We start from the raw sequence: 21962 nt of genomic DNA on the forward strand, positions 1-21962 counted from the left end.
CTTGAAAGCTTCCAGGAATGGGACAGCCACAACTTCTCTGGAAAATCTGTGCCAGGGCCTCATCACCCTCACAGTAAAGAATTCCTTCCTGTTATCTAATCTAAGTCTGCCCTCTTTCAACTTAAGACCATTCCCCCTTGTCCTGTCACTGCATGTCCTTGCAATGAGTTATTTTGCTTTTTAGGGAGCTTGGGACGTTGTTTTTTATAGTCATGTGCACAATCTGCAAAAAAGCAAAGTGTTACATGGGATTTAAATTGGAAAGGGCAGAGAAGGAACCACTGGAGCGATTCACTTGTGCTGCTGCAGAGTTTCATCACATGGGGCACAAGGAGGGGACATCTCCTGAAAGATTTCTCTCCTTTTTTCCCACAGAAGGAACAAACTGAATGTATGACTTTCCAGGGAACAATCACTGGTTGGTGTCATAGAAGGATGTCTTCAGAACAGCCCCTTCTGGACCTGCTCTTTTCCAGCACAGTAGAAAGGAGAGTGATAAAGGAGCAGCTCCCTCACTTACCCCATTTTGTAACAACTTTAGGATTCAGATGGAAAAAGACAATCTCACTCTTGATCTCCCTTCAGTATCCTTCCCCCTATTTGCATAAGAAATGACATTTCCCCCACTCATTTGCTAATTGAGATGATTCAGAAACTGTGATATAAATTCCACTACAGATATTCCCAGTGGTAGCACACAGAGCTGTGGTGGGGTTTTTGCAGCCTGGACATGTTTTTCAGATACAAAATGCCCTGACCTGCTGAGTTGGAGACAGCTGCCAACAAGACGTGTCCTCAGCTGGGGTCAGTGAGAGGCCAAATCCAAAAAACCAGAATTGGAGATGGATGTGGAGTGTCAGCAAAGCCCCTTTTGCTGTGCTCTATTGATTGTCCTGTGTAGATTCCTTAGTTTTTGCTGTTGTCACTATCTATCACTATCGCCATCTAATTTAAGGGATTGCTGTTAAATTAAAAGGCATGATTGACTGACTGGCATCTGAGACACACTGCAGCTGTCAGCTGCAAAGATAAACTCTGGATCTGGGATGCAAATCTTCCCAAAGATCAAGGGTGTTTGGAGGAGGTGTCTAAGTGGAGCCCTCTCAGTTAATTTGCAGTAGGAAAGACCCATTCTTTTGGTATCTCTGCTTAAGATTCAGAACGAGAAATGCCAAATATGAGCTTGCTGGTTGATGTAAACCATCTTGGAATTTTCTCCATTTAACCGGAGAATTAAAATGCATTGGGTCAGCCTTGCATGAAAAGTAATTTGTTTTAGTCCATGATCATGATAAGAACTGACTGAGGAGGATCAAAAAAACTCTTCAGAAACTGGATTAAAGGCCTGCCTGAATGATGGGCACTCAGACCAGCCACGAGCCTCAGATGCAACAACCACCTTTGTTAAAACACATTTTAAGAGCTCAGACTGCTCTCTAAGAATAAAAAATGGAAGTTAAACCTGGCTGTGATGGGAACCTCTGGAGCTGGGGGCATGAGCCACAGCTCCTCCAGTGTAGGGGGATGAAGGGCAAAGTGAGAGAACTCGGTGGTTCTGTGAGGCCACAGCTGAGAAAAACTTCACAAAGTGGGAACGGGTTGGGTGTGTGACCTTCGGAGGATTCAGTGCCTTTGAAAAGCAAAAATCCTTTATAGAGCAGTTGCAGCAGCCTCATTATTTGTGGATTAAGGACAGATGGCAGCTCAGCCCACATCGATCAGGGAGCAGCAGTTTGCTGAGAGCTCCTGGAACGGGACTCCAGGGGTGGCAGGGTCTGTCTGCAAAGGGTCCCATCACCTTCAGAGAGAGCCTGCTCTGCATTTCATGTGCATCCCTCGCTTCCCAGCATCAAAACAAAACATCCAACCTCCATAACCCTAACCTCATACTCGAAATGGAAGAAGGGGCAGAGCGAAGGGTTGTGTGGTGGGCAAGATTTTCTAGAGGATGAGGAGTCCATGGGGGCTGTGTCAGCTCAACAAGCAGAACTGAGGGATGGACCAAGGGATGGCACAGCCTCTGCAGGGACCACATCACACTTGTGTCCCTTCTGCAGCTTCTGCACTGAGCTCAAAGCATCTTTGTGACACCACAGCCAGTGCAGATCATTCCACAGCCATTGCAGATGATTCTTTTCATAGAAAAGAAATCATTAAGGTTGGAAAAGATCACCAAGCCAGTGTAGCAACCCCACCACATGTTCGCCACCACATGTCCTCAAGTGCCACATCCACACCTTGTTTGAACACTCACAGGGATGGTCACCCCGCCTCTTCCCTGGCCAGCCTGTTCCAGTGCTTAACAACCCTTTCTGTGAAGAAATTTTTTGCAAATAAATAATCTAAAACTCCCCCTGGCACATCTTGAGGCCTTTTCATCCCATCACTTGTTACTTGGGAGAAGAGACTGACACCCACCTCGCTACAAGCTCCTTTCAGGGAGTTGTAGGCAGAGATGAGATTTCCCTTCAGCCTTTTTCTCCAGCCCCCCCAGCTCCCTCAGCCACTCCTTTCCAGAATCCATGTGCAGCAGTGGGCACAAGAACCCCGTACTTTCCTCATGGCTTAGCATTTCCCCCCTGAAATGTGGGATAGGAATAACTTCATATAATAGACCCTTAACCACTTGTTTACAGCTCCACTAAAAGAGACAAATCACCTGAAGCAGTGAAGGACTAGACCCAGGAAAAGAAGGGGAATTTCAAAAGGTTTATCTGACAGCCAGTAAACAAGATAAATAACATGCAGCATTTAATTTGTCAGGACCATGGTACAACCTGATGATAAAAAAGGACTGCTCCATAAAGTGGGGAATACCTTTGTCTTGGCTGTAAATGCCTGGGTTGATTTACTAAGTGCCCTGGTACTTCTCTAGCTCCTCTTTACAAATGGGATGGAAACTGAGGAGTAAGGAGAGGAGGGAAGTTATCTCTGCTCAACCTCATAAACTGATCTCATTCCAGTTAAGGATTTGAGATCATGACAGTTTTTATCTTATTTTGCCTGGTTCTCCCATTGCTGAGGATAAGCAGAGTAAGAGTTACCCCTCTGCTCTGCTCAGGTGAGACCCCACCTGCAGAGCTGCCTCCAGCTCTGGGGTCCCAGCACAGGAAGGACCTGGAGCTGATGGAGCAAGTCCAGAAGAGGCTCCAAGAGGATCAGAGGGATGGAGCAGCTCTGCTGTGAGGAAAGCTGAGAGAATTGGGATTGTTGAACCTGGAGAAGAGAAGCTTTAGTGTTGCCTAATTGTGGTTTTCCAGTACCTGAAGGGAGTCTACAAGAAACATGGAGAGAGAATATTTACAAGGGCCTGGAGTGACATGACAAGGGATAATGGATTCAAACTGAAAGAAAGAAGATTTGGCTTGGATATCAGGAAGAAATTCTTCCCTGTGAGGGTGGTGAGGCCCTGGCACAGGTTGCCCAGAGAAGCTGTGTCTGCTCCATCCCTAGAAATGTCCAAGGCCAGGTTGGATGAGGCTTAGAGCAACCTGGAATAGTGGAAGGTGTCCCTGCCTATGGCAGGAGGGTGAAACAAGATGATCTCTTCCAGCTCAAGCCATTCCATGATTCTGTGATTCTATGATTTAAGAAATCAAACATTGGCACCTTCATTATCCTTCCCTCTTTCCTGTAGTGAGACCAGAGAGCAATAATTTTTCTGTGTATTTTAGGGGATCAGTGCCATAATAGGTCATATCCCAAAATGCAGAAGTGAATCAAACTGAGGGCACCACGACAGCCAGTTAGTCTGGCTTACAAACACCATATAAAAGAACTTCTAAAAACACTGGACCAATTATGCATTATGTCTCAACAAAAAGGATCTCAAATAAATCACAATCCAAGCCAAGCTTTCATGCATGAAAGCTGCTCTCTCCCTTCTCCAGCCTCAGTCTTAATATTCAAGGGAGTGAGATTAAAGAAAGACATTGTGAAAAGGGCAAGCCAGGAGCTGATTAACTCCTAAACGTGTTTGGTTACAGATATCCTATTGATCAGCTCCAGCCTGGCATCAGGATACCTCCCATTACACCAATGGTCTCTCTTACAAAGGAAACACAATCTGTCTCCCATAAGGAAATGGAAGACAAGCCTGTGTTCCTGTGCTGTTTAGAAAAGTTCTTCAAGGTCAAGCATTGGTTTTGTGCCAGTAACAACTCCATCCTCCACTCTGCTGCCAGGATCTCTGGGCACTTTGCTGGCAAGTTCACTGCCCTCCATTTCCTTCCTGCTCCATTTTCCCATGTTATTCTTATGATTAAGTATCTGAGCAGCTTCCATGGCCATCAGCAGTGGGAATGTTGCTGAGCCTGTATTTATTTTCACTCTGTCTTGGAGGGAAAAGTTAAAGCACAACCATGCTGGAGGTAGCACAGTATGAACTCGTGGGTTTTTGCTGTGCAGGTGGACAAGTATTTGCCCATCCCTGTGCAAGAGGGTGATGATAATGTCCCTAAATTCTGATCTGGCACCTAGTTGGACTAGTTTTTCCAGACAGGGCTGGTGTCCTGTCTAGGCTGTGTAAGGACCAACAGAGCCCAGAACTCAGAGTACAGCCACAGTCTCATCTCTGAATCTGAATTCTCTGGCTGTTGTCAAGGGGAAAAAAATGAAAGGGGGGGGGGGATTATTAAATTTTTATTTTAAAAACAAGAGTTTTACCAGTGTTTCCTGTCTTCAAAAAACCCTGCATCTTTACCTCGTTATCCTTATCTGTGCCTTAGCACAGCACAGAGCTGAATTCCCCGGACCTTAAACATCTCCAAGGGTAGCTGTGGGTAATGAGAGAATTCACAGCAGGAAAGGCAGCCATGTGAAAGTGGCCACCTCTGGGCTGAAGGGCCACCTCTGCTCCTCCCCATGAGGTGGACAAACGATGGAGCAGAACAGTGAGGCCGAGGTTTATTTCAGCAGATTTTAGATTTCTGCATGTGGCCGATGAGGAGCGAACTGACCACTGAGGGATGTGACAGCTTATCCATCACCTGAAAGGATTGGATAATCCCCTGCTGTCTTTTACAACCCAAAACTCAGCCTTGCTGTGCTCCCTGCAGGCGTTTGGACTGTGGGAGGCCAGCCAGATTCAGATGGGCTTCACAGTCCATCCCTCCATCAGCATTTATGGATGTTCCACCCAGGCCATGGCTCTTGGCAGGAATCTGGAAAGACACAGCGTAGAGAAGGCTCAGAATTTCCCTTAAGCAGCAGGATCATCCCTGCAGCCAGGTGGTTTGGTGGATCCATCAGTTTTCAGAGCTGTAGGTTGTGGTACAATGGAGAAAGCTGAGCATTGCTGACACCATCACTAAGCATGGCTGGAGAGAGGAGCCAAAAATGCACCTTCATCTTATGGTGCTCACAGATTGCTTTCTGTGAGTCCTACAAAGAGTGCTGGAGGAGAATATCATTCCCATGTTATTCCTTCACCAAAGCTATCCTTGAGAGCAGTGCCTCTCTGTGGCTGGTGGGGTCTGCAGTGTGGGGAAAGGAAATGTCTTTTTTTTTTTAAATATGAGTGATAGAACCCTTATCCCTTCTCACCTTCCTTGTCTTCATATCATATGTTTGTCTGGTGGCAGGAGGAGGAGCCACAACCTCACTGATGGTGGATTTGTACCTTGAAGAGATTTTTGGTCATGTCTTCTGGGGTTAGAAGCCAACAGGACACAAAATGGGCAGAGGGTCTTGTCAGAGGGGAGCTCTTTGTCACAGTAAGCACAGGAAGAGCAGGACTAGTTGGAATCATAGAATATCCTGAGGTGGAAGGGACAGACAAGGATCACTGAAGTCCAACTCCTGGCTCTGCACAGGACATCCCCAGAACCCCATCACGTGCCTGAAGGTGTTGTCCAAACACTTCTTAAGCTCTACAAACAGGAACAACTGAAGAGAAGTCAATGTAAAGGCAGCCAATGCTTCTCCCTTCCCCTTCTTGACTTTCTGGGCTACCCTGCAGTGTCCAGTCCCACCACTTTTAGAGCCACCCCAGTTTTGATTTTTGGCAGCTGGTACATGCCAGGCTCTGCTGCCTCGTCTCCCCCGGGGCGCTGGGCTCTCACTGAGGCTGACGGGGCTTTTCTGGATCTTGCCCAGGTGGTTGGAACTCCTGGTCGGCTTGGGGCGACTGCACCAAGGACTGCGGGGGCGGCCTGCAGACCCGCATGCGCTCCTGCAAGCCCCTTCCCAACGAGGGCCTGGCCTGCGAGGGAGTCCTGGAGGAAGGACGGCTGTGCAATAGGAAGGCGTGCAATAGTAAGTGCAGGCATGATCCCTCGCACGCGCGGCGCCCGTCCCGGGAGGAGCGGCTTGGCCTCATCCCCACCAAGGGTCAAGGATGGAGGCTGCTCCAGAGGCTCGGGGAAGCTGCCCCAAGGGGCTGCGTTGGAGCAGTGAGCCCAAGGGAATGTTGTGGATTTGGCTCTGCATGGCCCTGCCCGTCCCTGCCTGTCTCGCATGTGCGCGCGCGCTGGCACAGTCTTCCTACGCCTTCCACAGCCTTCCTACAACTTCCACAGCCTTCCTACAACTTCCACAGTCTTCCTTTACCTTCCACAGTCTTCATACGCCTTCCACAGTCTTCCTACACCTTCCACAGCCTTCCTACACCTTCCACAGCCTTCCTACAACTTCCACAGTCTTCCTACGCCTTCCACAGTCTTCCTACGCCTTCCACAGTCTTCCTTTCCCTTCCACAGTCTTCCTTTACCTTCCACAGTCTTCCTACGCCTTCCACAGTCTTCCTATATCTTCCACAGTCTTCCTACTCCTTCCACAGTCTTCCTACACCTTCCACAGCCTTCCTACAACTTCCACAGTCTTCCTATGCCTTCCACATTCTTCCTACACCTTCCACAGTCTTCCTACACCTTCCACAGTCTTCCTTTACCTTCCACAGTCTTCCTTTGCCTTCCACCATCTTCCTACAACTTCCACAGTCTTCCTTTACCTTCCACAGTCTTCCTACGCCTTCCACAGTCTTCCTACACCTTCCAGGCCTTCGGCATAAAGGATTTATAGGAATCCGTAAGCAGGCTTACATCAGGTTTTCATATGCTGGTGGTAAATCTGTCACGTCCTTAAAGGCATTTTTTTTCCACTTCTCCCAAATAATTAAATATAAGAGATGTTAATCTTGCTTCTTCTTGGTTTAGTTCAAGAGCAGTGACCCTGCTCCTTTCTTTTACAAATAGAAGCCCCTGGTGATAAGATGTAGAGAAAGCTCTGGCTGTTAGACAGGAATTGAGTGATGCAAAGGCTTTGGTGTGTGCTCAAATGTCCCCCTGTAATGCATCCTCTTTCCAGGCCCTCTTCTCCAGAGAACAGGGCACAGAGTGACCACACCAGTCAGATATTGATGGGTTGAGCTGCTGAACCTCCAGCACTTTCATCCCCAGTTCTTCTATTGCTTTAAGCTGTGTTGGGAGGGAGATGAAGAGGAGAAGCCAACTGCAGACACAGCTCAGCTCAACAAATGCGAGCAAATGGCTGGCTATAATTATTCCCTTCTTTTTATTTCAAATTCAGGGTAGAGAATGTTTGAATAACTGCTCTGACTAGTCAAATAACTAAGGAAAGTTCAACTGTCTTCAAAGGCTGGGAAGTATCTCCTGATAAGGAGGAAGTTCAAATAAAGGGACATAAATATATTCCTCTAATAAGGGCTAAAATGATTTCATGCATTTTTAAACGTTTCCATAAATTTAAAATATGTTGCAATTAGGCTTAGACTTTTTTTTTTTTTTTTTAAATGAAATCTGGTATATTGAATTCCATCTCCTTTACTCACAATTGCAAAATTCTCTATGAGGTTTGCCCACACCAGGGATATTTAATCCGTGTCTCCCATGCTTGGTGGTGACTTTGTAGTCATATCTCAGCTCTGGCTCGTGGTAGAGAGAGTAGGAGTGCAAGGACCTGGAAGCTGGTGGGATTATCCAGCTGTGGGATTGAGGTGTGCCTGAGTGGAGATGGAAAAAGGGCCACACCAGTCTTGGTGATCAATGTGTGAAGGAACAAGGTAGAGACAGCAGTGGGAGTGGGAGAGGAGGATCTGCAGGGCTGGTCACTCTTTGAACATGGGAACAAATGGGACAACAGGCAAAAAAGCTCCTTAATGTGTCCCTCCTACACTGGATAAACTAGGGGGGCCCAGTTCCCCAGATTATCTTTGCAGGACATCCTTCCTCATCCCTAACCATCTTCCAAGCTGTCCATGGGACCTGTTTGATTCTTCTGCATCCCTCCTGAAGTGGTGAGAGGGTGAAGACCCTGTTTGCCAGGGTGAAGACCCTGTTTGCCAGGGCCAGCCTCATCAGCACTAAGCAGGGGCTGTAATATCTTCCCTTGATCTTCCCTAGGGTCAAAACTTTGTTTCTTCTTCATGGTAGATGTCCTGAGGTTGTGGTGGCAAGGAGTGGGATGGGGTGGAGAGCCACGGACACTGGGTTGGATTTCCATGGTATAGAGTACAGCAGTGAAGAATTAATTGGTTTTTACTCATTATTTACCTCACTTTTTCCAGAGCACAACACTCAGCAAAGCCAATCCTAAGTGCAAACAGCCTGAAGGGGCTATGATTCAATGAATTATTTCATTTGTCTTCCTGTCCTTTTTCCACTGCATTCCCAGTCAATTCCTCCTCCAAACTGAAGTGAGATTGCTTCAGCTCAGATTATTTGGGAAGAAGGAATTTTAAGCTAAGTAGAAAGTCCTAGTTTGGAAGGAGAGTACACACACAGAGTCAAGCAGCACAAACTGATTTATTCCATTGAAATAAATAAATTAATTCTGATTAATTGTCCCAAGACCCTCTTTGCAGACAAACTGCTGAGCCCCATTTTGATGTTTCCATTCTGGAAGGGATTTGAGGGGATATGTGAGCAATAAATCTTTCCAGAAGATTTCTCCACATCTTGAGGTCGGTGTCCTACTTCAAGATAAACCTGTGTCTCTCCGTATCAAAACTGTTCACTTGGCTCTGAACTTGCCTCTCAGTGAATCTGTCCCCTGTTGTCTTTGCCCAAGGAGATGCACTTTTGACCCAAGAAGGGTTTCTAATTTTCTTGCATGTTATCTTTTCCTTCTCTTTACTTTGATCTGCACCAAAACCTAAGAGGATTTAAAAGCAGAACAGAAATCCTGTTTTAAATGTGTCACTGTTATTTTCATATTGACTTCTGCTCATAGATTTGTTGGGGATGAGTAGAATGTTCGTTCTTTCCCTGGAACTGTTATTATTCTAAGTGTTCATTATAAACTGCAGTTAAATAGGTTGTAATGATTTCATTTTTTAATTATAATTTTAAAAATGAAGAAAAACGGAAAAAAAAAAAAAGAGGAACTGGTCAGGAGAACAACTTTGTCTTCAACTGTTCAGCATTTAAGCAGCTTGTAATAATACCTGACCAACTCTCCAGGTATTGTGGAATAGCTGAGATCTTAATTTTCTAGGAGAAAAAAAAAAAGCAGGAAAAAATATTTTCCTTTAACAAAGGGCCATCTGTAATTCTGATAAAACAGCAGAACAAAACAGGGATGAGTGCTCTGGTATTTTCCTCTTTGCTGTGGAGGTAAATTGAAACTTGTCCACTGAGAAATTGCTGGCCAAGCAAGTCAGGTTACAATAACACAGATATCCCCATCATCTTCAATACAAGGATAAACCCATCTCTTTTCTTTAACTTCTCCTTTCCCACTTCTGCCAGAGTGGCTCAGAAGCTGATGGGTGATTAGCAGGAATGTTTTAGCTGTTTAATTGGATCCCAGCCCCTGGGGCAGCTTCTCAGAGTGCTGACACTCAGCTCCCTGGAGCTGCTGAGAGGAACTATTGTGGAATATCTTGGAGGGTTTCGTTGGTTGTTTAATTTTGCCAGGCCATGGCAAATGTTCCAGAGCTGTTTTGTCACACAGCTCCTCCCCTAGGTGGGCCTTGCCCATTTTCCTCTTCTAGAGCTGCCTTCAGCAGGTCTCAGCATGCAGGAGTGGGAATGGTAGGAAAAAACTCTCAGTTTTTCCAAGAGCTGTGGCTTGTGCCAGCCTGATCACCAAAATGTGGGTGCAGACACCAGAGCTGAGTCTGAACACGTTGTCTGGAGGCCACAGAGGTTGCAATCAGTGCAAAGTGGTAGCTGAATGACTCCACAAGTGCCATTTTTATGTGGACTTTGAGTTTTCCCACTCGTTTGGGCCACTATCTCTGCTGTTCCATGTGACAGAGTCTCTGTCTTGATGATCTTCTGGCTAAATTTCCCCAGGGATACACATCTAAGTCCAACAGGAAGTGAGCCAGGTAAGTTTTCCATGGGCAAAACTAAAAGCTGTGAAATGCTGAGGAAAAACTGTATTGAAGACTTCTCCCAAACTGGGAAGGAAACTTTGTCTGGTAACAGCAGCTTGGCTTAGGCAGAGCCTTTATTTGTGACAGCTCAAGAGATGTAATCTGAAGAAAAACACAAGGTTTTTATTGTAATTCTGATTTTGCCTTAGTAAAGGACTTGGTGATATCCCCCCCTCTCCAGCACAGAGATTTCCTCCCTCTCTTGGATTTGGGCAGGAGCTGCTGTTTTATAGAGAGAGGGAAAAACCCACATATGGTGGGAGCTTGCAGAGGAACTTCCCAGGTCCACCCACTGTGGATGGAAAGGGATGTGCTCCAGTGGCTCTTTTGGGCTGCAAGGTTCTTGAAGCTGGGTTTGCTCACAACCTGGCAGGCAGAGGGTCCTCACAAGGATCCTGGATGGACAACACCCAAACCAGAGGGGAAATGTCACAGCCCTGACCCCAGCGTCGGAATTCTGCAGTGTTGGAGAGATGTAAGAACAATCAGAGATGTGGAGTTATTCCTGGGGAAGGAGAACTGGCAGAGGAGCCAGCTGAAATCCTGCCATCCCATCTGGCAGAGGCTGAGCAGAACCATCCCTGACATTTATGAATATGCAGATTGGGAAGACACAGCTCCTCACGGTTGGGAAAGGGGTAACCACATCCTGACATCAGCAGGAGGGTGACACTGGCACAGTCCTGTCATTCCAGGCTGGATTTTCAGCTTCCAGCAGGTTCAGGATGTAGCCATGTTCCATGTGACATTCCCAAGGCTGAGCCTCAGTCTCAGTCTCTGCCGCCCCTGCTTCTCATTAATTTTTTTTTTTTTTATTTTGCTGCAAACCACGGAGCTGAAATATCCTGGGCATGTGTGGGAGCATCTTCATTCCCTGCAGGCCAGGCTAGAACTCACTGCAAGCTGGAGGAGCTCCTATAGGTACCTGCTGCTGCTGCAGAGATTTTGCCCTGCCCCCTTTTTTTACTGGTGGTTCAGGCATCTCACGTCTGAGAGTTACAGATCTCCCCCAGGGATGTTTCCACAAATTTCAGATGTTCAGATCTAAGTGTTTTGGGTCTTTAGCTGATGCAATTGAAATAAATCTAGTGGCCTCCAAAATGAACCTCTTCTCCATCCACTGAGATTTTGGGATTTAGGGGTTGTTAGTAATTCTGTGCTTTTCAGTTTTACTCTTTAGCAACTGACAGATGCCCCAAAAAGTCCACAGTCATCACCTTTCCTTTCAGTTTTACTGCACTGAGATTCATTTGAATGTTTTGGGTATTTTTTTAATAATCCCTTTTCCCTCTTTGCTCTGGTTCATCCTTTCATTCCCACCATCCCACCTTGCCTGAATAATTTTCATGATCCTCCTATTTGCTTTGCCTCTCCTGTCTGGGGGATGAGTACAGAGTGTGTAGCTGTGGTGAGACGTGTTTGGATGCTCAAACCTTGGCCCACAGCACTTCAAAGTCTCTGCCTTTATTTTATTTTTCCCTTGGTTGTGTTGCAAGGTGCTGTCTGACACATTGCATGTTCTCATTAGAAGTGTTGGTCACCTGCTTCCTATTCCCACTCCTGCCAGCACTGATCATCCTCCACATCCACACTTGAGCTGTGCTTTTTCAAAGTCTCACGTACTTGCCTCTGCTTACACTTGAAACATCCCTGTTTGGTTCCAAGAGCATTATCCCTCTATTCCTCCTGTTGGCATTTGAACGGTGCTGGAGTTTTTCATGCCATTCTCACTACATTTATCCAACTGGGATGTAAATTGAGTCTAGGTCTTCCCTTAATCCTGGAATTACTCCTCTCACTGGCCCTGCTGTGGGGAAAAGGCTGCTGAAATCCAGCCAGGTCCCCACTGCCTTTAGTTTTTGACCTCTACCCCATAAAGTTCAGGTACCCCCAGCAAAGCAGCACTTGCACCAACTTCCACATGTTCCCAAGGGCCCTGGTGCCTCCCTGCTTTGTTTGGATCCAGGACTGATTTGTGCATCTCTCCAGGGAAACCATCCAGGTTAAATCTCAGCTGTGTTAAATGCAGACAGATTGGCTTCTCTGCACATCCTTTCCAAAGGGGAGGAAGGCTTCCTGCAGCACTGGAGCAATCCTGGCAGGGGGGAAGCTTGGGGGAAGCTGGACGGGTCACTCATTCAGCCTCTAGGCTTGATTGGCTTTAATTAGCATGAGAAATAACAGTGCAGACTTGCCATACCTGTCAAGGAGCAAAGGAAATCATTTAGTCCTTCAAGACTGGGATAAGTCATTAGGAGATGTCAGTGACATGAGGCCCAAATAATTGGTGAGAGGAGGTTCAGGGTGTTAGACTTGCAATTAAAAGTTATATTTTGCTCTTTTATCTTTCCTTCCCTCTGTGCTGCCTCCCATGTCTCTGTCCATTGGTGAACACTGACTGCTTCTGGGATATTAAATCCCAGGTTTTCCCTGTCACCTTCCTTGCTCTGGGCAGGTGACAAAGCCATCCAAACTCCACATCTGCTCCTTGATGCCCTGCCCCTCTTTCTCCTCCCAGCCTAAATAAGTCTGTGGGAAGCCCATGGGATGTGATGCAGATGGAGATTTGTGTGTTCTTATGGTTTGTGAGATTTCATGGAGAGCACTTAAATTGGAGCAGATGAAAGTGTGTGGGTATAACCAGGAATGGGTGCTGGGGATGTGAGAAGTCCCAAATATGGGAATAAGTTGTCTCCTAACAAACTTAAAAAAAAAAAAAAAAAAAAAAAAAAAAAAAAAAAAAAAAAAAAAAGAGTATTGGAAAACTACTTAGAGTTTGTCTTTTTTGAACTGAATCTCCCACAGGAAAGTCCCATGATTTTTAGCTATTTGAAAACATAGGGCTTGAGACCTTTCTATTGCAGGAAAGAGCCAGACAAAAACAAAGTGTTTGCAGATATCAGGATGTCTGTGGTCCTGATGTCTGGCTCTGGGTAACTTTCCATTGAAGATGGAAGGTGGGTGAGTGCCCCATCCCCTCCAGCCAGCAGCCAGCTGGTGCTGGCAAGGTTTGGAGGTGTCCATGTGACAATTCCTAGACTCCTCAAGTTCTGCTTTCAGGCAACAGTGATGGTAAATAATACAATTTCACAAACTCTCCCATGATCCAAACTGCTGAATATAAAGCCTGGCTCCTGGCAGGGACTCTCTGAATCATTCCTCTGCCTCCTCTGCTTTCCCTTTTTGGATGGCAATAAAGACTGCTGCCACCACACTGAAGCTTCATTAACCTTTATTAATTTTCTCAGGGTTCTGAGATCAAATTTGTAACCATTTCAACCCTTGGCAGTTCATACTTCTTAAAAAGATGTCTGAGTGTTTTACCTCCTTGGGGGAAAAGATCTTCTGTCTGGTACTTGCTGTTTGGAAACAAATTGGCTGCCAGATCACAGATTACTCGGGCTCAGCTCTGCTCTCTGCTATTCCGTGTGACTCTGGTGGAGTCAGCTGAGCTCTCCTGATTTACAGCAGGCACTCCTGGTGGATGGGATTTGGTTGTTACTGCTGGGTTGTTTCTCTCTTTGCTAGGGAGGGAATGTGCCAGGGTTACAGCATGTCCAGTGCTACAGACAACAGAAATTTGAGTTTTCCCTCCAGCCAATTCAGGGCTGATCTACACGAGATGAAAATGGAAAGCTGGCAGAGCGTGGGCTCAGAAGGAACAGTTAGATGCCTTTGATTCACTGTGGATGCATTATTTACCTTCTGAACTCCACACCTTGGGCTCCACTGGGAGATTTTCAGTAGGACACAAGGATCAGGAGCTTGTCTCTCACTGAGAAGGAAAAGTTCCCAATTATAGCTCTGTTGTTACTCTGCTGATGCCAGACTTCCATCTCTCCTTGTTGCTGGTGGCAGGGTGAAGTCTATGAAGGAGACATCCTATTGAGATATCCCTTCCTTTCCACCTGCCCTCACCTGCCTGCTCCACTCAGCATTTCCTGGCTCCTCTACAGGGCATTTCTAGGCAGGTGCTGGTTGCAAGGCAGAATTTCCCACCAAAAACACCCTGCCAGTTGCCACCATAAACCTCAAAACACCACTAGGGATGGTGGGATTCAGTGCCAGCACATCTGAAAAGGATGAATCCTCCACAAGTGCAGCAAGGAGTGCAGACACCCTAGAAAACCACTGAAATTAATTAAAGACCAGACATAAGGGATCGTACTCTGCATGGTCCCAAATCTCACTCAAAAAGAAGGGGTTGAACCACCAACCAGCCCGAGTCTTTCAGGCTGGCTGGTGCTGAAACCTCGGGGAAGGCTGGTGGCCAGGGGTGCTGGGGTTGGAAAGCAGGTGGTCATGTCAGGGGAACGTGGCAGGTCGCTGTTGTTAATGCGTGTAACCTTTGTAGTGAAAGATCTTGCAGAGTGAACCAAGGTGTATTTACATGACCCATTACCTTGCCATAGCCAATGGACGCTATAATTCCAGAAGCCAATCGCTGAGGTCCACAGATAACAGAAAGCGAGAGGACCCTGACGAACTGCAGCACTACGGGTACCCTGCACCTCAAATAGGTAAGCTCTGACCTCCCACAGCAGCCTCTGGAGCTGGGGCACTGCTCTGGTCACTGCTCTGCCCAGCTGGGCTGGGCTCTCTGCACTGTTCCAATGACCCCCCCCTAACCATCTCCTTCCCCCCAGGTCAGTGTGGGGGATGCTCCCCCCGTGTTGTCACACGCTGAACAAATGGTCACCGCCCCGTTTGTTCCCATTCCATCACCCCACGGGGTTTTGTGTCGTCACCATCAGCCAGAGAAGGTGAAAAGGGACGGACACAAAGCCCTGATGAGACCATCCATCCCACAGAACGTTTTCCCATCACCCTGCCTATTCTGAGTCGCTGCTTTGTCTGAATTTCCCAGCCACACGTGGTTCATGAAGCCAAAGCTGACCTTGCTGCAATGCAGCCCCTTTGCTGATGTCCATGTCATGCCTTCCCATTGGCTGTGAGAGAGGGTGAGCAGGGCTCGGTGGGGACAGAGCAGGATTGGTTTCCTCTGTCCCTGGGTCTTTAGTGCTGTGCAAGGACTTGTCTCTGGTAGATTCCACAGCTGGACCTTCCACCCTTCTGCCACAGAAGGGGAATGATGTGTGGTAATATCAGACAGCATGATCTGGGAAGATGGGGATGAATTCGACCTAGATCTGTGCCAGGTCTGATCTGCCCCATCCCTGGAAGTGTTCAAGGCCAGGTTGGATGGGGGTTTGGGCAACCTGATCTACTGGAAGGTGTCCTTGCCCATGGCAGGGAGGTTGGAAATAGGTGACCTTTAAGGTTCTTTCCAACCCAAACCATCCTGTGATTCTGTGATTCAGTGATTCAGTCTGGAAAGGTTTTGTGCTCTCCCTTCATGGCTGTGTGTCGTGGCAGGATCTCAACACATCAGGGGTCTCAGCACAGTGTGCTGAACCTGGCCACAGGTTAAAATCACTGCCCAGTGACCTTGGCAGCATTTCATGTTCTAGAAAGTCTTCAATGAGGTGATTTGACTACAAGTAAGAGGAGGTCATACTCTGGTGTAGGTTACCTGTGCTCCACCCAGCCCAGGAGGACTTTGCCTCTGTGCAGCATCAGGAATCTGGTGTGGAGTATCTGGGGTGACTTCTTGTGGCTGTGGTTTTCAACACAAAGCAGGGGACAGCCTCAATTTCCTCTCTACCCTGCATAGACTCTGCTCTCTGCAGTGAGAGCAGCTCCACTGCCTGCAGGATGGATCCCTGGAGCCTGGTAAAACCTGCAGGAGAGGGAGGACTTCTGCACTGCTACACCCTGGAAAAGCTGAGCTTAATCTCTGTCCAAATGCAGAGGGAAGGAAGGCACCTCAAAGCAGGCTCCTGTTATTCCTACTCTACCTGGTCCCAGGTGCTTCCCTGGAGCTCCTGTTCCAGCCTGTAACTCAGCCATCAGGTTTATAGTTTGGCATTTCTTCCTGCTGTGCAGCTGGGTGCTGGATCTGTGCTCAGTGACGTCTCTGTCACCTCCCTGCCATTGTGGCCACCGCTGCAGCATGGCTGGCTTGGGCTGTGGCATCCCTGAGGGCAGCATGGGCTGGGAGATGTGCATTGTCCTGCTGCAAGCTTCCACACCCCTGTCGCTGTCCCTGGTTGTTCAAGGACATCAGGATGGAGATGTAGAGACAGAGGGTACAGTCCAGTGAGGGATTAGAGGGAATTTTTAGCTGAGGATGCCAAAGCAAAGCCCACAACTTCACTATGGGCAAAGATTGTAGGGAATAAGACATTTCACATCTGCTCAAGACCTGGAAAAAGATGAAATGCAGAAATCAGCTGTGGATGAGGGGATGGCCTTGCCCAGCTGAAGAGCAGCATTTTCTCCTGCCAGCCCTTCACATCCCTGGTGTCCAGGTCCTGTTGGCCCCCAGGCTGTGGCAGGGCTGTGCTCTCAGCCAGGGTGCTGCTGGCTGCCCATGTGCCTCTCCCAGCAGCAGCAAAGAGCCAGCTCCAGCCCAGCAGGTCCCTGGCATGGGCTCTCCTGGCTCAGCCCAGGCTGCTCCCAGGAGGACTCTGCCAGCAGCAGGATGTGAACAGAGAGGCACATGGGGACATGTCAGACTGGCAGACCCCAAAAAAGAAAAGGGCTCCTGGCAAAGGGGTGGCAGGGATGTGCTGCTCCATTAGTGCTGAGGGAAGAAGAGCCATGGAGCAGCTGCAGGCACTGGTGGGGACACTGCAGCCAGGAGCTGGAATGATCCTGGATTGCAGTGCTATATCCCCATGGATTAACACCCAGTGTGGCTCATTCTGCAGCACCTGCTGTACCCTCTCCATCTGCTGCACCTGGACCTGTGGGAGCAGCAAGGGCCATCATCCCACTTCAGGTGGGGTTGTGAGCCCTGAAAAATCCTTTGGGACACTCCTGTTAATCCCCAGGCTACTCTGGGGCATCACAGGATGAATCCAAAGTCAATCGTGCTGAGATCCCTGCCTGCAAACACTGGTGATGATGCAGGGCAGGGCCTGGCCCCTTCTCCTCTGGGGATGCAGACAAATTGGGCTGGAGCCATTCTGCTGTAAACACAGGCTGAAAAACTTCGGGCTGTTCAGCCTGGAGAAGCACAGGCTCTGGGGAGAACTTAGAGCCTCTTCCAGTGCCTAAAGATTCTCCAAGAAAACAGGAGAGGGACCTTGGACAAGGCATGGAGTGACAGGACAAGGGGCAATGGATTTAAGCTGAAGGAGGGTAGATTTAAATTTTATATTAGAACAAAAATCTTCATTATGAGGGTGGTGAGAGCCTGGCAGAGGGTCTCCAGAGAAGCTGTGGATGCCCCATCCCTGGAAGTGTTCAAGTCCAGGTCAGATGGGGTTTGGAGAAACCTGGGATAATGGGTGGTGTCCCTGCCTATGACAGGGGTTTGAAACAAGATATCTTTAAGGTTCCTTCCAGCCCAAACCATTCCATGATTCTGTAATCTCTGGCAGGTTGAATTATAATGAAGCTTTCAAACCCAATGAGCTTGGTAGAGATCTTGACACTGTATCAAAAACCAGAGTCAGAATCCATTTCTGGGATGAATAATTGCAGTGTGCTTCACTCAGTAATTTGCATTTTCTGCCATTTGACCCTCAGGAGTGCAGAAATTCTTCTCATTCGTAGTTTTGATGATGGGCACTACTGTGTTTTCTCTTGAGTAAAGAGTGAATTTGTCTCATGCCTGAGAGTGTCTCAGAACTGGGTCTCACTTGGTTTGAAAATTAGTTAAATTTGTACAAGGTTTGAGACAAGGCTGGACGTAATGTCCCAGTGGACTGAGATGAATTGCTTGGTTCAGAATGACACCAAGCCCAAGGGAGTCACCAGCACTTAGGAAATAAACTGTATTATGGGTTTAAAAGCCAGGGATTCGTACAATGTGAGGGATGATAATTGAGGAGATTTACCTCTAAGCACAGCTATTTCTGCTGTGAAAGTGCAAAAGCTAGAAATAATAAAGAGGAAAGAGGCAGGAGAGGTGGGATTTGGTTCAAAGATGCCATTCATTCATCCAGTGACACAGTAGCTCTTGTCTGAATATGGAGATCGCAAACCCCAGCCAGGTCTGAGGGGCAGGTTGGTGACATGGAGGGTTCTCCAAGCCATGAGCTGCTGATGGAGGAGGCTCCTGTATCTCTACAGGCTTCCCCTGTCCCACCTCTGGCCTCCCAGAAAGGTTTTGGGACCCAAACTTGGAGTGCTTAACTACCAAAATCCCCCAGCTGCCTGCCCCTGAGGGACTGGGTGCTGCTGGGTGCAGAACTGGGGAGGTTGCTCAAGGTGGATGGAGAAATGCAAAGGCACCACTGGTTCATGGAGCATCCAAGCAGGCAAGGGAACAGGAGTGGTTGGGATCTGTGGGCCTGGGAGGGATCTGCTGGAGGCTGGGACACTCTGGATGGAAAATGATGAAGTGGTGGTACCATAAATGCAATTTTCTGGAGGTGAGCTTGGAGCGTTGCAGGACTCTGGGTCTGGATTTTGGAAAGGCAGGAAAATTGCCATGGAAATGCAGATCTCTCTCTGCCAGGAGATCTGATACTTGTGAAACAGGATGTGAGACTGAAGTTTTCCTGAAGCCCCAAAGCCTCAAAACACACAATGTCTCCTACACATCCCAAGGAAAGATCAGTGGTCCATAACTTTCATCTAACTGGGACCAACTGGACAGAATAATGAAATAAAACACAAAAGAAAACGATTTTGAGCAACTTTGGCTTAATGAACAACAGCAGTAGCATCTCATGATAATCATTGCAATGGCACAGATGAGGTAGGGAAAGATCAATCCTCACCTCCACTTCTTTCTGTGTCCAGAAAATAAATGAAGGAGGGAAATTCTGTCAATTTTGCAGCAAGGACAGGTCTTCCTCTACAGTTTTCCCCCTCAACACATATTAATTCAACAGGCTGCCATCAGTGGGTGTATTTTTAATTCCCAGCTGCCAGAATGACAGGAGACATTCAAAGCAGATGTGCTGAAAAGTATGACACCAATCAAACAACCCAGATAACTACCAAAAATCCCAAAGAGCAGATTGATGAGAGACACAATTTAATTGCATGTGGAAAGCACTAGTAAATAAATATAAATAAATATAAATAATAAATATACCACCCCAAAGAATCAGATATGAACAGTTTTTGGGCAATATTGGGGAATTTGGTGATCTCCAACCTTTACAGTCCCCACCACAGTTCCTGCTCTGACATTTTAATGCAGCTGGTTTATAACACTCACTGAGATCTCCAGCTGCAGAATCTCTTTCCTTCTCCACGTTGCAGCTGGGCAGTTTAATACAGAATTGTCTGCCCAGATTTCTTTGGGAATGGGGTGGTGGTGTGGGATAGCACATCCAAGCACTGAGTGCCAGGGTGGGTGACCCTTGGAGTCATATTTACCTGTTCCACCCAGTGCTGTGATCCTTCTTATCACCCACAGTCAGGGGTTGCCTCCCTGTTATGCTGGTGTTTAGTTTTTGCCATATGCCTGTATTCTATACACACCAAACACTACATTCCAGGTTTAATTCTGTGTAATTATTAGCAATCCATGAAAAAAATCTGAAAACCCAAACAATGCATGGCTTAGTTAAACAGAACAGAGCCAGGTTTTTATTTTCATGTGGGGAAAAAAAGCATTTTGTCAAAGGGTAGAATATTGCCTATGAAAACTAATGGAAAATGGCCCTTTCCCTGCTCATTTCACACTTAGGGTGACTTATTTGGAGGCTGTGGCTGCTGAAACAGCTCCAGCAGGGATATTAGTGACAAAGGGAATACATTTCAGTGCTTTTCACTCCCATCAATGGGATATTTTTAGTTGCTTCTCCAATGCTGCCCTATCAGATAAGGAGTTGATAGGGACTGTGTGATGCCCTGGAAGAGTCAGCCTTGTTCCATGTCACATGCTCACAGCAGATCTCCACAGGTAGAGGAGATGCCAAGAAAACTCTCTGGGATTTCATCAGCTGACCCTTCTTAGGCACCATCACCTTCTACTTCGTCAGCTCCTCCTCTGCCAATCTGCACTGGCAGGGGCTGTGAGAAGGCAGGACAAGGGGTTGGATCCTTAAAAGGGAACAATTTATGGGTACATTTACTCTGTCTTATCACTGTTGGTGCAATCTCTAAATGGAGGTTCCCTATCCCAGCTCACAAGGTTCTGCAGTGGCTGTGCCACTTTCAGTGGTGGAGTTGGCCCTTCCCAATGACCTGATGCTTCCATAGCATCTTTTTTTTATTATTATTTTTCATGTGTGTGTGTGCAGCAGCTCTACACAGTACCCCAAAAAAAACCCCTTTAGCCCATTCTCAACTCTCACATTTTCTCCCCAGCGCCCTCACACCCTCCCACCCATCTTGTCACCCGACCTGCAGGACACATTGCAGCCTCACAGATCTCACACCCGGCCAAGCACAACTTGGAAATGCCTTCCCCGGAGATCCAAGGATGCCACGTCCTCACCTTGTGTTCCAACCCCCACAGGTGACCCTGCAGCAGAGGAGTGGTCCCCGTGGAGCGTGTGCTCGACCACCTGTGGGGAGGGCTGGCAGACCAGGACCAGGTTCTGCGTTTCGTCTTCCTACAGCACCCAGTGCAGTGGCCCCCTCCGGGAGCAGAGGCAGTGCAACAACTCTGCCGTGTGCCCAGGTACTGGTGGCCAGCAGGGGAGGGAGATTGGCTGCCTCTGGTGTCTCCACTGGGATGTTTCTGGCACGAGTTGCTCAGAGAAGCTGTGGCTGCTCCATCCCTGGAAGTGTTCAAGGCCAGCTTGGATGGGGCTTGGAGCAAGCTGGGATAGTGGAAAGTGGTTGGAACAATAAAATCTTTCAGTTCTCTTCCATTCCAAACCGTTCTGTGATTCTGTAATTCTTGGAGGGAGATGGTTTTTGTTCCCTGCTCCTTCTCTTTATGCCTTAAAGCCTCATACAGAGACTCTTGCTATAGCAAGCACCATGAGATGGGCACCTGATTTGCATGGTGGGGAAAATTCCATGCCATCTAAAATCCATGAACTCAGCACACCTGCAGGGAGGTGCCCTTTGGGGTGTTTCCAGGTCAGGAACAATTTGAGGGAAAAAAAAAACATTCTGGGCAAACTTGAGCCTACAAGAAAGATGGAGAGGGACTTTTTACAAGAGCGTGGAGTGGCAGGACAAGGGGGAATGGCTTCAAATTGAAAGAGAGTAGGTTTAGATTGAGTATTAGGGAAAAACTCCTTCCCTGTGAGGGTGGTGAGGCCCTGGCACAGGTTTGTGCAGGGATTCTGTGGCTGCTCTATCCCTGGAAGTGTCCAAGATCAGGTTGGATAGGGCTTGGAGCAGCCTGGGATAGTGGAAGGTGTCCCTGCCCATGGCAGGGGGTTGGAAGGAGATGATTTTTGAGGTCACCTCCAGCCCAAACCATTCTATTTTCCTATGATTATTTTGAAGAATTTTGCTGTTAAGCTAAGCATGTTCTTCATTTCTCCTGACCAGCAACATCATTATTCAGACACAATTCTATGATGGTGAAACCACCATCCATGGTGAAATCACCATCTGTGTTCTTCCCTGTGTTTCCTCTCCTCCTCTGATTATCTCTTATCATGCAAGGTGCCTGGTGAGAATTAGTTTTGAA

The 21962-nt window shown here is 47.5% G+C and overlaps 1 protein-coding gene across 15 annotated transcripts in view; it reads left to right on the forward strand.

Moving 5' to 3' along the window:
* The window catches only part of ADGRB1 (adhesion G protein-coupled receptor B1), a 279870-nt gene that overhangs the window by 114184 nt on the left and 143724 nt on the right, over positions 1 to 21962 (forward strand). For 13 of the 15 annotated variants that reach the window (XM_088179990.1, XM_088179982.1, XM_088179994.1 and 10 more), the window contains exons 3-5: positions 6097 to 6255; positions 14752 to 14859; positions 20829 to 20993. In XM_088179990.1, coding sequence (XP_088036116.1) covers positions 6097 to 6255; positions 14752 to 14859; positions 20829 to 20993 — 432 coding nt within the window. The remainder of the gene's footprint in view (positions 1 to 6096; positions 6256 to 14751; positions 14860 to 20828; positions 20994 to 21962) is intronic. The other 2 variants (XM_088180046.1, XM_088180074.1) reach the window with 2 other exon arrangements.

This window comes from Sturnus vulgaris, chromosome 1 (genome assembly GCF_052056855.1).
Source record: "Sturnus vulgaris isolate bStuVul1 chromosome 1, bStuVul1.hap1, whole genome shotgun sequence".
Lineage (NCBI taxonomy): Eukaryota > Metazoa > Chordata > Aves > Passeriformes > Sturnidae > Sturnus > Sturnus vulgaris.